Source organism: Copadichromis virginalis, linkage group LG18 (assembly GCF_057382275.1).
Source record: "Copadichromis virginalis isolate Kocher_CV1m ecotype Utaka linkage group LG18, C_Virginalis_male_GT1.1, whole genome shotgun sequence".
In the NCBI taxonomy this organism is placed as follows: domain Eukaryota; kingdom Metazoa; phylum Chordata; class Actinopteri; order Cichliformes; family Cichlidae; genus Copadichromis; species Copadichromis virginalis.
Genome location: NC_140635.1, coordinates 17157182 through 17170887, shown reverse-complemented (window position 1 = coordinate 17170887; position 13706 = coordinate 17157182). Strand labels below are relative to the sequence as shown.

Sequence of the window (13706 nt, the reverse complement as noted above, 5' to 3'; positions counted from 1 at the left end):
GCTAAGCATGTAGTGCTACAGGATTTGCCTTAATAAAGATTGGGAATAATAAGGATGTTTTCACGATGATGTCTGTTTCTAATTCCAGGCAGAACTTATGTGCTGCTTTTCAAGTCTGCTACCCCAGAAGATATGGGTGAAATTAAGTTTACAGCTGAGAAAGCATCTTCAACTGCTAAACTTAAAGTGAAAGGTAAACGAATATGTGTTCTGTGCACTAAAATCGCATAACACTGAATGCATGGTTGCATGGTAATAGCTTATCAGTCCAATGCTGTTACACACCGCGATGTTCAGTGTGGCTGCAAATGGATTATTTCTTCTCACTGTGTTAAGAGCTCTTAGAAAATTGCAAACAATAAAACACACGTTTAAATTTGATGAACAGCTTGACTTCTGTTAGTCGGTTATTCTCCCAGAATGCGTCCACATCATTTACTGATACAAACAATAAAACTTGAGGAAGTATCATTCTAAGAGAGTCACCACATTGTGCCATTCTGCATATATTTATTCTTTCTATTGGTAAGATATAAAATCCATTTGCAACTTCACATTCACATTGTCACTCCTCATTGAAGCTTGATGGCAAAATGAGCACTCAACAACAGCACAGCTTTACAGTTTTATAATTTTATTCCAGAGGAAAAGCATTCTTTTCGTTTTTAATGTGTGATGGCTTATGAAGATTGGATCTCAAAATCTCCAGCAGTACAAGAATGTGATTTAATTGTGAAACAGATTACTTGTACCCACAATGCAGTATTGTTTCACCAGTGTTTTAGTCTATTGCTATGTGATTTCTTGGCAACATGCTGGCACCATAATATATGTTTTGTGGTTATAAATTAGATATTGTTAGGGCAGCACAGTGGAGCAGTTCATGGCATGAAGGTCCTGGGTTTGAATCCACCACCTGGCCGTGGGCTTTCTGTGTGGAGTTTGCATGCTCTCTGTGTGGCTTCCTCCCACAGTTCAAAGACATGCAGTTGGTGGGATTGGGTTAACTGGTGATTCTAAAGTGCCCACAGGTGTGAATGGTTGTCCATCTCTCCGTGTTAGCCCCAGGACAAACCTACAGGATAGCCTCCTGCCCTATGACACCTATGATAGGCTCCAGCCTAGGCAACATTATGACATCAACAATATGTGGTGTAGATAAGACTTCAGGGGCCTAAGATGCATTTGTGCCAATTTTTTTTTGATCGATTGTGAAGGAGGATTTTGTAGGCAAACAAACAGATTTTGTGTGTTATAGTAAGATGTACGGTAGCCCTGAGAGGCCAAACAGACTGCAACTTAAGAAAACACCAGCAATAAGAAAAATGCTGCAAAAGCACGGAAATAGGAAAAACGACAAAGGAAATAGGAAAAAACAGGTTTCCAAAAGCACAAGGAAAGGGTTTCTGGGGAGACAATAACCCGACGGACCAGTTGCAGGAACCAAAATATGCTAAGAATTGCGCTGGGAGACACTTAAAAGATGTGGAGGATCTATCAGTTTTGTGAGGAAACAAAAGATGACTATTAGCCTAAAAATCTGTCATCAATATTATATGAATCATGATAAAGCACACCTACAATGTTTTGGGTTCCTGCAACTGGTCCGTCGGGTTATTGTCTCCCCAGAAACACTTCCCTTGTGTTTTTTCCTATTTCCATTGTCATTTTTCCTATTTCTGTTTTGTTTTTTCCTATTTCCGTTGTTGTTTTTCCTATTTCCGTTGTTGTTTTTCCTATTTCTGTTTTGTTTTTTCCTATTTCTGTTGTTGTTTTTCCTATTTCCGTTGTTGTTTTTCCTGTTTCCGTTGTGTTTTGTGTGCTTTTGCAGCGCTTTTGTTATTGCTGGTGTTTTCTTAAGTTGCGGTCCGTTTGGTGTCTCACGGCCACCATAAAGATAAGATATTTAGTGCATCTGATTTCTATTAGTATGAAAAGATCATTTGATCCTGAAAGAGAATAGCTGTCTAGTTTTGTATCAGTTGCTGTAACTTGCATATATGGGCTAATTTTATGTTAGTGCCATTATATACTCTTTCTTTTTTCTTTAGCTTTTGCAAAACATGTTATATTTCAATGAAAGCATTAATATATCATCAAAAGCATTAATATGCAATACAATTCATATACCATCTGAAATTACTTTAACTTATGCATAGACACCGGCAAACCCTTTGCAGCACACATAATAGTTTTCATTGATTAAGTGTTATTGTTACTGTAGAGCTGCCTGTGAAGTTTGTGAAGCGACTCAGGGATAAGATAGCGATGTATAAGCATCGTGGTCATCTTGAATGCCAAGTGTCACGTGCCAGCGCAAAGGTGAAGTGGTACAAGAACAAGACGGAGATCAAACCCAGCAAGAAGTACGAGATCAAAAGCGAAGACCTGTACCGAAAGCTCACCGTTATTGATGTGGACTCTGGGGATGAAGACACGTATACCTGTGATGCCACTGATGACAAGACATCCTGTAAACTGCTTGTGGAAGGTAAAACAGTGGATTGTGACAATAGTTCATTTTAAACTTACTGCCACTGTAAATGTAAATACTTTCTCATTATATCCTCAGAAAACAAGCCATCAGTGTCCAATTCAATGAGGTGTATGCCAATCTGAAATAGTGTACTAATGGGAAATATGTGTATAATAGGTTGTTAATATGTTATCTCTCAGTTGTTCTATAACAAGCCTAACCTACTAAATTAATTAACATTGAGGTTGAAATTTTAAGATTTTTCTTAATCTAAATGAGTAACTAAATTTTAGTGCAACCTGTTTTTAGTTTTGCTGATGTGTTGAAGTTTTATGTTGGGAATTTTCTGTTATTACAGAAAAAAGGCCTTTGTGCATGTACCACCGTGTGGGGTACAGTGTATGAAGTCACAGGACGACTTCATACACTGTATGAAGATGCGTTGCTCTGGATAAATGAAAGTCTTATACTTAAATACAGTTATTTTGCATATGATGTGTGGTGTTTCCATCCTATAAAGTAAGATTTATAATTCCGAACCCATTGCTAATAGTTGGTAGCGATAATAGTTGCATACAGCCTTAAAAAAAATAAATCCCTTATATGAGCTATACCATTAAAAATTCACATATCAACTTCATTAAATATGGGCAAGCATATAAGCAGTCATATGTGTAAGGTCATTAAACTGTCATATCATATTTGAATATCATTGATGAATGTTTACACATGCTAATAGATCATCCAGACGGTTGTGCATATTTTAGCAAGTCAAGTAAACAATGTGTAGGGCTAGACCAATAAATCCTAACGGTGAATACATCAGAAAGCATCACGAGAACATACTATAAACAAATCGTGTCTGGGGAGAATATTGATGAAGTTATATATTTGCACATCAAACATATCTCTCAATGTGAAGTTTAAAAAATAAACAAGCATTAAAACAGTACAAATCTGAGGGATCCCTATCAAGATTGTTTGCTTATATTTTGTTTTGACCTTTGAACTCTCAGATATCCTTATCAACCTTAAATTCCATCAATCTAAAGCTACACTTGTTAAGTGTGGCCTCAGGGTTGGCCTCAACTTTTAGTTCATTGAACATTAACTACAAATTTAAGCAATGAGATAATCTTAATATAAAAAAGAAGCACAATTTCAACAGTATGTCTCAGTTTTTCTACATGATATAGACATGCTGTTGTAGTAAATGAAATAAATCTGTCAGCACGACTCTTTGGGCTTAAAATTGTAAGTAAATGTGTAAAATTACATAATTTCTATTGTTTAATTACTTTGTTGCCATCAGGGAGGTCTTTGTCAACTGGAAACACTGTAAAACATACATACAATCCTTCTTTACATTTTCCAATGTTAAACAACGGGCTGGATTGGAGTCTTCGCCGTGCTGATTCTGGCCCCTGGACTTTATGTTTGACACCCCCGCTTTAGTTCTTGTAAAATGACTTTCATGCAAAAAATGGATGTCATTTCTTAATCCCTGGGAAAGAATGTGAAGTATTTGCAGTTGATGAATTCTTTTCACTGATCCATTCTCTTTTTATGATCCCTCCAGAGCAGTCCATCAGCATAGTGCGGGAACTTAGTCCAGTAGAAGTCACAGAACCCTTTGCAGCTGTTTTTGAAGTGGAAATCAGTATGGAACTGGTGAAACCTCCTGTATGGACTTTGAATGGAGTTGCTCTGCAGGAGGGGCCTGATGTCGAAATGGAGAAAGAAGGCACGATGCACCGTCTCACTTTCAAAAAGACTAAAGCATCAATGACGGGAGCTGTACAGTTTACAGCTGGGAAGAGCAAATCTTTAGCCCAGCTCACAGTTAAAGGTAAAAGTTTTCAGTGTTGTGTTCACACAGAAAATTCTGTATGTATACACAGAAAACTTCCATTAGATTTGAGCTGAGTCTAATCAGTCATTGTTGCTCACATTCAGAGCGCCCTCTTGAGATTGCAGAAGTTATTAAAGATGTTAAGGCGAAGGAGAAAAGTTCAGCCATACTCAGCTGCAAGTTCTCTGCTCCACCCAAAGAGGTTAACTGGTTCAAAGGTCGAGTACCTCTGGCAGCTTCAGACAAGTACAACATCAAGCAAGATGGTACACGTGCCCAAATTACCATTCACAGGCTGACTGAGGAGGACAGTGGAGAGTACCGCTGTCAGTCTGGACCTGCTGAGACCAAAGGCACACTTACTGTTGAAGGTACGTTTTCCAACTTTAAATTGTCAAAAGACTGTGTTTAAAATATGGATGAAGCCACCGTGACATCAGCCACCTATTAGTTCCCCATTGTGAAGCCTCGAGCTCAGTGTTTTCACTATCACCATCCATTTTGGTTCCTTGAAACCAGATGTGAGAATCTGACTGAGAAACCGAGGACATTGCACGCTCTTTGGCTAAAGATTTTCAATAATAGTTAATATTGATATTAGTGTCATTCTAATATCATTCTCAAAAGACTTTTATCCAAGCAGAAGTCTCTTTGCAACCAATAAAATAAATGCAGCACTTCCACGTTTGCTTTTTATTTCAGATCGAGAAGCTACATCCATCTTTTATACAGTCTGTTTGAATATCACAGAGTTCCCCTAGCATAAACAACTGATTTGAAATATTTTGTGATTGCTCTTCAAACTGAAACTGCTGTCCCGATTCATCTGCCTAGTGCGTGAAATCAAAATCACCAAGCACTTGGCCAATACAGAAGTCGATGAAGACAGCAATGCGGTATTCACCTGTGAGATTAACTACGCTGATGAAGAAGCTCAGTGGCTTCTGAATGACAAGGTGCTCTTCACAAATGAAGTTAACACCATCGCTCATGAGGGGAAGGTTCACAAGCTGACACTGAAGAACCTGGCACCTCAAGATGGAGGAACAATCACCTTTCAAGTCCGCAAGGTCAAAGAGTCTGTCACACTCAAGGTTAAAGGTGAGAGCATTAAATACAGTTCCAGAGTTATTTGATATTTCACAAATGAGGCTTTTATTTATCCCTCAATCACTGTTTTACTTTCTGCAGAGAAGCGCGCTGTGTTCCTCAAGTCACTAGACGATGTTATTGGAGAAGAGAAAGGCATGATCACTCTGGCATGTGAGGCATCCAAGCCAAGAGTTTCCCCCACATGGAGAAAAGAGGGTAAAGTCTTAAAAGCTGGGCCAAAATATGAGCTCCTTCACACAGGCAAGTCTTTGGGCCTGATCATCAAGGATGCCACCAAAGATGATGCTGGGGAGTACAGCTGTGACCTTGGCACTGAGGTATCCAAGGCAAAGGTTACGGTCAGAGGTGTGTTTTTCTATCATTTTGTATATTTATTTGTACACAGTTTTTCGTATATACAGTTAACTTATACACAATTTGGTTTCTGTCATAGAAATTGGTATTGGAATAACTAAATGGCTGAAATCAGTTGAAGTGAATGAGGGAGATACATGCAGCTTTGAGTGCATCCTGTCTCGTGAGAGCACAGATGAGTGCTCCTGGACTGTCAATGGCCAAGCTGTTACAAACAGAGGCCGCTTTAACATCTCCACCAAAGGACGCAAATACATGCTCACTATTAAAGATGTCTCCCCTGCTGATGCTGGTGAGGTAGTCTTCAGTATCAAAGACTTGAGCTCCAAAGCAACATTGACAGTTGAAGGTAAGCTTGATATCAGTCTTTAAGAGGCTTTGGCAATGATTCAAATCATAAAATAAACATTTGTCCTCTTATGTTGCAGGTAAAGCATCATCTGTATCAAAAGGACTGCAGAATATTTGTGTCATTCAAGGGGAAGATGCTGTTTTTACTTGTGAGGTGACACAGGCTAGTTTTGCTGTAAAGTGGGCCAAGGATGGTAAAGCCATCAAAAAGAGCCAGAAATATGAGCTCAGCCAGCAAGATAGAGTCATGAAACTGACCATCCATAATGTGTCTGCTCAAGACTCTGGAGAGTACAGCTGTGAAGTTATTGGAGGTGCAACCACCAGAGCAAAGCTAGAAATCAAGGGTAAGACTCTAAGAAAACTCAAAAATTGCCTTGGTCTAATTTCACAGTTCAGCTTTGATGGGATACGATTGTTCTACGTTGTTTTCGATTTTCCACACACAAGCAAATAAACACCACACACATACGTAAAGTAACACAAAGGTGCTTGTGGGTCAGTCCTTCTGGAAGCAGCACCTAGTGGTGGCTTTTATACTAGCTGGCAAGAGGACCTTTAAAAAGTATTTGTGATGATGATTTAATTCATCTGGAAAATATCCCTGGTAAAGGTATGTAAAGATAAAATGACAATTGTATTTATATAGCACATTTCATTACATGAAAACTTAATCTGTTTAACGCAGAAAATCATTCTACATTTTCTCCAGTATGCCAGCTCAGGTGTGTATAGGTGCAGGAATTAGTAATGATATTCCAAGTTGAAATATTTGCTAGACATAGAATATGTTCTGGAGTCTTTTTAAAAAAAAATTAAACTATAGATTAGTGCCGTAGTTTCATTCTGTGGCAAACATTGTCACAGCGAAGTTTCCTTTTTGCAGAGCCAATCCATAAATTCACTAAAACGCTAAAGGACAGTGAAGCAGACGAGAAGGGCTCCGTGACTCTGCAATGCACGACGGAACAAATCCCATCCACGGTTGTATGGCTTAAAGGTCACACAGAGCTCAAGGCTGGAGGGCGATATGAGATGTCTCAGAAAGATGGCGTCTTAACTCTCATGATCAAACAACTGGAGGAGAACGATACTGATATCTACACTTGTGATGTAGGCACTGCCAAGAGCATGGCCAAGGTGACCGTTAAAGGTGAGAACTTTAGCATGAATGAAGGTGAGACAACGTTTTGTTCTTACTTACATTACTACACTGCAGAAAGGTTTGAGCTAAGTTTTCTTTTAATTTTGAGATTTTATTTTATTTTTTTAATAAATTGAATCCAAAAATCACAATTTTACATTTTGTTCTCAAAACACACGGACAGTGGTTACATTGTGTTGTACCCTTGGAAGTCCACTCTGTCACTCAAGAGGAGTCACAGGAGATCAGAGCGCATATGCAAACAACTGGTACCAAACCAGCTGATACCATCCAAGGAGTTTACAAGCTTGTGGATTTTTATCTTTATGTATTTATACAGTTCTACTGTGTTTTTCTACAGTCATTTGCAGCATTTAGGTTACTGCAAGGAATTCTTTGCTTTTGTGTTAAGTGGCGTTCATATCTTTGTCTGGTATATGTGTGTTTGAGGTATTGTCTGTACATCCACAAACTGTGAATGACATTCATGAGCATGCATTGGCGTTTCTGAGTGACCATTGCCCAAATTCATTGGATTATTCTCCTTTCATTTAAGAATTTAAATTTTTTTAGTGCAGTAAAGTTTGGGTTTTGCTCCTAGATTTTAATCCACTGTTCAGAATCAGCTGCACTGTTCCAAAGACTAATGTTGGACAACTGGAGCACCTCAACTCCATCCGCCGTCCTAGCTTCCCATTATTCATTCTTCATTACAACCCAACAAAACTCAAAGTAATTTTCCATTTTGTTTTAGCCCTGCCTGCTACTTTTATTGAGAAGCTCAAAAACCAGGAGAAAAAAGAAGGGGAGAGTGTGACACTTCGCTGTGAGCTATCAAAACCTGCAGCTGTCGTTCAGTGGAAAAAAGACTCTGAAATTCTCAAACCAGGAGAGAAGTATGACATGAAGCAGGCAGAGGGCTCTTGTATACTTCAGATTCTGAATTTGAAGATAGAAGATAGTGGAGCGTATACATGCATATGCGGGGACGAGAAGACGTTTGCAGCCTTGAAAGTCACTGGTATGGATTCATGATGTTTTTTCCAGCATAGTTTTGGAAACATTTGTGTGCGAATTTTCAAAGAGACAATTCTGTGGCCTTGTTAAAACTGTTTGTATGACCTAATTGTGATGAGTAATGAAAACTTGTGCAGCATTGCCACCAAACTTCACGCAGAAGCTGGAGAGCCAGCAGGCCGAGGAGGGAGCTGACATTATTCTGCACTGTGAGCTCTCTAAAGCTGGAGTCCCAGTAGAGTGGAAGAAAGGAACGCAGATCCTGAAGTCTGGAGAAAAGTACCAGATGAAGCAGAAGGCCTCTGTGAATGAACTCGTAATCAAGAAGGTGGTGCCTGAAGACAGTGGAGACTACAGCTGTGTGTGTGGAGACCAGAAGACCACAGCCAGCCTTAGCATAAAGGGTAGGAAGGGGATTTTCACAGTTAGTCAGCAAAGTGTTTTTATGTTTGCATGTTACTGCAAATCAGTGTTTCTCAGAATCTTTCGTGTGTATTTTTATGTTCTATGTAAAACACTGGCACTGTTTTCTAATCTGCTAATAAATGTTCAGCCAAACCAGTCACCTTCAAACAGAAGCTGGAGAGCCTGGAGGCTGAGGAGGGAGGCAGTGTTACTTTGCGCTGTGAGCTCTCTAAGGTTGGAGTCCCAGTAGAGTGGAAGAAGGGCACGCAGGTCCTGAAGTCTGGGGAGAGGTACAAGATGAAGCAGAAGGCCTCAATGAATGAACTTGTGATAGAAAAAGTGGTGCCTGAAGACAGTGGAGACTACAGCTGTGTGTGTGGAGACCAGAAGACCACAGCTAGCCTGAGCATAAAGGGTAAGAGAAGATGTATTTATTTATTTATTTTTGTTTTTGTATTATTATTTTTTTATTTCAAGCTGTCACTGTTTGCCTTTTGTGTTCTATGTTTTAAACCACTTTTGTCCCCCCCCAAAATATATGTCATGTTGTGGGATATAACTTACTATTAATAAACTAATAAATGTTCAGCCCAACCAGTCACCTTCAAACAGAAGCTGGAGAGCCTGGAGGCTGAGGAGGGAGGCAGTGTTACTTTGCGCTGTGAGCTCTCTAAGGTTGGAGTCCCAGTAGAGTGGAAGAAAGGAACACAGGTCCTGAAGTCTGGGGAGAGGTACAAGATGAAGCAGAAGGCCTCAATGAATGAACTTGTGATAGAAAAAGTGGTGCCTGAAGACAGTGGAGACTACAGCTGTGTGTGTGGAGACCAGAAGACCACAGCAAGTCTCAATATCAAGGGTAGGAAGAGGATTTTCACAGAGTTATTCCATATAGTTTATGTCAGCATGCCACTGGTTTCTCAGTATTTGTTATTTAATAGTTGTATTTATTTTATGTGTATATTTGTATTTTATGTCATGACATATCACTGACTGGAAATGAACCAATAAATGCTCAGCCCAACCAGTGACCTTCAAACAGAAGCTGGAGAGCCAGCAGGCCGAGGAGGGAGCTGACATTATTCTGCACTGTGAGCTCTCTAAAGCTGGAGTCCCAGTAGAGTGGAAGAAAGGAACGCAGATCCTGAAGTCTGGAGAAAAGTTCCAGATGAAGCAGAAGTCCTCTGTGAATGAACTCGTGATTAACAAAGTGGTACCTGAAGACAGTGGAGACTACAGCTGTGTGTGTGGAGACCAGAAGACCAAAGCTAGCCTGAGCATAAAGGGTAGGAAAAGGAATTTCACAGTTAGTTGGTGCAGTGGATTCAAATTTGCATGTTCTTGTGGATCCTTGTTTCTCACTTTGTTATTTTGTATTTTTGTTATGTGATATTTATGTTTTCTGTAATGCCCTGCCACTGATTACTAACCCACTAATAAATGCTCAGCCCAACCAGTCACCTTCAAACAGAAGCTGGAGAGTCAGCAGGCTGAGGAGGGAGCTGACATTAGTCTGCGCTGTGAGCTCTCTAAAGCTGGAGTCCCAGTAGAGTGGAAGAAAGGAACACAGGTCCTGAAGTCTGGGGAGAGGTACCAGATGAAGCAGAAGGCCTCTGTGAATGAACTTGTGATAGAAAAAGTGGTGCCTGAAGACAGTGGAGACTACAGCTGTGTGTGTGGAGACCAGAAGACCACAGCTAGCCTGAGCATAAAGGGTAAGAGAAGATGTATTTATTTATTTATTTTTGTTTTTGTATTATTATTTTTTTATTTCAAGCTGTCACTGTTTGCCTTTTGTGTTCTATGTTTTAAACCACTTTTGTCCCCCCCAAAATATATGTCATGTTGTGGGATATAACTTACTATTAATAAACTAATAAATGTTCAGCCCAACCAGTCACCTTCAGACAGAAGCTGGAGAGCCTGGAGGCCGAGGAGGGAGGCAGTGTTACTTTGCGCTGTGAGCTCTCTAAGGTTGGAGTCCCAGTAGAGTGGAAGAAAGGAACACAGGTCCTGAAGTCTGGGGAGAGGTACCAGATGAAGCAGAAGGCCTCAATGAATGAACTTGTGATAGAAAAAGTGGTGCCTGAAGACAGTGGAGACTACAGCTGTGTGTGTGGAGACCAGAAGACCACAGCAAGTCTCAATATCAAGGGTAGGATTTGTGATTTAAATCTGTATTTAAAGTATATCAAATTTTCTTTGTAATACAGTAACAGTTCTCACCTTTTGTTTTTTCAGACTCTGACTTTTTTGTCACTACACCTGTTGTTTACATTTAAATGCAATGATAATACCTGGATTAAACCGCGTGGATGATTGTCTTATATTTGACTGATTTTATCTCAACTGAAGCGCTTGTACTGTGGCACTTGCTTCTGCTTTGAAATTTCTCCGACTGTCTGTTTATTTAGTTGTTCTGTTTCTGATGGATAATGAAATGTCATTCATGTGGGTGTTACTCTATCTGTCACATTTTAGTGCATCATCAGGTTGAAACCAGTCTTCGTCTGAATTGCTTTTCTGCAGTGTACCTGCGTTTTGACAGTCTGACTTTTCCTTGAAGATTTCACTGCTTCTTCTTTTTCACTTCACCTATTTCAGGCAGCCTTACTTGTTGCTGCATTTTTGTGAGTTTTGGTTGTTTTCATCGGTGGTAGTCTTGGCACTGGATCTTATATTTATGTTGGTCTATAAACCTCTCTTGTCTACATTTCATCTGATCTGTTCTGTCGTGTTATATTGCAGTTATTGGCTCTGTTTTATGGGGTCTAATCATTCCTGAAACTCCCTTTTGTCAGATGATAGTTTTCAATTGATATATTGGTGAAGTACAGCGATCTGAAACAAAATTATTTCCTCTCAGCTGTGAAGCTGGCAGCTCCTCCTTCAGCTGCTACAGAATCTAAGAGGCAGGAAACCAAAGAAAAAGGTATGAAAGGATGATGGTGATGTAATAACATAACTGTCAGTGTTATGTTGCCCTGTCCAGCTTGATAATGGCCTCTGCGCTGCCATCTGCAATCCTCCTTTAAATTGTACCTGTATGCTGTGGCCTGTAAAATGCATGATAGATATATTTGTCAGTATGCTGTTTCCTAGATTTTGGCTGTATCGAATATTCCTTCTGTCTTACAATAGAGTATTTAGGTCTCTTTCCCTTAAGGCTACAATGCGTAATATCTATATCATATTTGTATTTCAGAATCTCTGTCTGTAGTTGCTAAAGACAAGCACAAAAGGCAAGAGATACAGTGGGACAAAAAAGTATTTAGTCAGCCACCGATTGTGCAAGTTCCCCCACCTAAAATGATGACAGAGGTCAGTAATTTGCACCAGAGGTACACTTCAACTGTGAGAGACAGAATGTGAAAAAAAAATCCATGAATTCACATGGTAGGATTTGTAAAGAATTTATTCGTAAATTAGGGTGGAAAATAAGTATTTGGTCACCTCAAACAAGGAAAATCTCTGGCTCTCACAGACCTGTAACGTCTTCTGTAAGAAGCTCGTTACCTGTATGAATGGCACCTGTTTGAACTCATCATCTGTATAAAATACACCTGTCCACAGCCTCAAACAGTCAGACTCCAAACTCCGCCATGGCCAAGACCAAAGAGCTTTCGAAGGACACCAGGAAAAGTATTGTAGACCTGCACCAGACTGGGAAGAGTGAATCTACAATAGGCAAGCAGCTTGGTGTGAAAAAATCAACTGTGGGAGCAATCATCAGAAAATGGAAGACATACAAGACCACTGATAATCTCCCTCGAGCTGGGGCTCCACGCAAGATCTCATCCCGTGGGGTCAAAATGATCATGAGAACGGTGAGCAAAGATCCCAGAACCACACGGGGGGGACCTGGTGAATGACCTGCAGAGAGCTGGGACCAAAGTAACAAAGGTCACCATCAGTAACACACTACAACGGCAGGGAATCAAATCCCGCAGTGCCAGACGTGTTCCGCTGCTGAAGCCAGTGCATGTCCAGGCCCGTCTGAAGTTTGCCAGAGAGCACATGGATGATACAGCAGAGGATTGGGAGAATGTCATGTGGTCAGATGAAACCAAAGTAGAACTTTTTGGTATAAACTCAACTCGTCGTGTTTGGAGGAAGAAGAATACTGAGTTGCATCCCAAGAACACCATACCTACTGTGAAGCATGGGGGTGGAAACATCATGCTATGGGGCTGTTTTTCTGCCAAGGGGACAGGACGACTGATCCGTGTTAAGGACAGAATGAATGGGGCCATGTATCGTGAGATTTTGAGCCAAAACCTCCTTCCATCAGTGAGAACTTTGAAGATGAAACGAGGCTGGGTCTTCCAACATGACAATGATCCAAAACACACCGCCCGGGCAACAAAGGAGTGGCTCCGTAAGAAGCATTTGAAAGTCCTGGAGTGGCCTAGCCAGTCTCCAGACCTCAACCCCATAGAAAATCTGTGGCGGGAGTTGAAAGTCCGTGTTGCTCGGCGACAGCCCCAAAACATCACTGCTCTCGAGAAGATCTGCATGGAGGAATGGGCCAAAATACCAGCTACTGTGTGTGCAAACCTGGTAAAGACCTATAGTAAACGTTTGACCTCTGTTATTGCCAACAAAGGTTATGTTACAAAGTATTGAGTTGTATTTTTGTTATTGACCAAATACTTATTTTCCACCCTGATTTACGAATAAATTCTTTACAAATCCTACCATGTGGATTCATGGATTTTTTTTTCACATTCTGTCTCTCACAGTTGAAGTGTACCTCTGGTGCAAATTACTGACCTCTGTCATCATTTTAGGTGGGGGAACTTGCACAATCGGTGGCTGACTAAATACTTTTTTGCCCCACTGTAAATGAGATGGTAGAAGGTAATTTTCAATAGTCTCGACTTGTTTGCTAGTTTATCCTGTTTCCATTGTGCCTTTGCAGTGAATCAGTGTATGCACAGCAGCTCTTTGTTGAAAGGAGTCACAAATTAAGTAAATGAAGCCATTAGGGACTTTGT

At 40.3% G+C, this 13706-nt stretch overlaps 1 protein-coding gene across 12 annotated transcripts in view; it reads left to right on the top strand.

Annotated features, from left to right (window-relative positions):
- obscnb (obscurin, cytoskeletal calmodulin and titin-interacting RhoGEF b) overlaps positions 1 to 13706 on the top strand; it is a 63674-nt gene that overhangs the window by 18881 nt on the left and 31087 nt on the right. For 8 of the 12 annotated variants that reach the window (XM_085439295.1, XM_085439283.1, XM_085439284.1 and 5 more), the window contains exons 29-45: positions 89 to 193; positions 2225 to 2491; positions 4056 to 4325; positions 4433 to 4699; positions 5163 to 5429; positions 5520 to 5786; positions 5875 to 6144; positions 6224 to 6493; positions 7033 to 7299; positions 8045 to 8311; positions 8445 to 8711; positions 8861 to 9127; positions 9302 to 9568; positions 9729 to 9995; positions 10158 to 10424; positions 10598 to 10864; positions 11576 to 11641. In XM_085439295.1, the coding sequence (XP_085295421.1) occupies positions 89 to 193; positions 2225 to 2491; positions 4056 to 4325; positions 4433 to 4699; positions 5163 to 5429; positions 5520 to 5786; positions 5875 to 6144; positions 6224 to 6493; positions 7033 to 7299; positions 8045 to 8311; positions 8445 to 8711; positions 8861 to 9127; positions 9302 to 9568; positions 9729 to 9995; positions 10158 to 10424; positions 10598 to 10864; positions 11576 to 11641 (4185 nt within the window). The remainder of the gene's footprint in view (positions 1 to 88; positions 194 to 2224; positions 2492 to 4055; positions 4326 to 4432; positions 4700 to 5162; positions 5430 to 5519; positions 5787 to 5874; positions 6145 to 6223; positions 6494 to 7032; positions 7300 to 8044; positions 8312 to 8444; positions 8712 to 8860; positions 9128 to 9301; positions 9569 to 9728; positions 9996 to 10157; positions 10425 to 10597; positions 10865 to 11575; positions 11642 to 13706) is intronic. The other 4 variants (XM_085439285.1, XM_085439293.1, XM_085439286.1 and 1 more) reach the window with 3 other exon arrangements.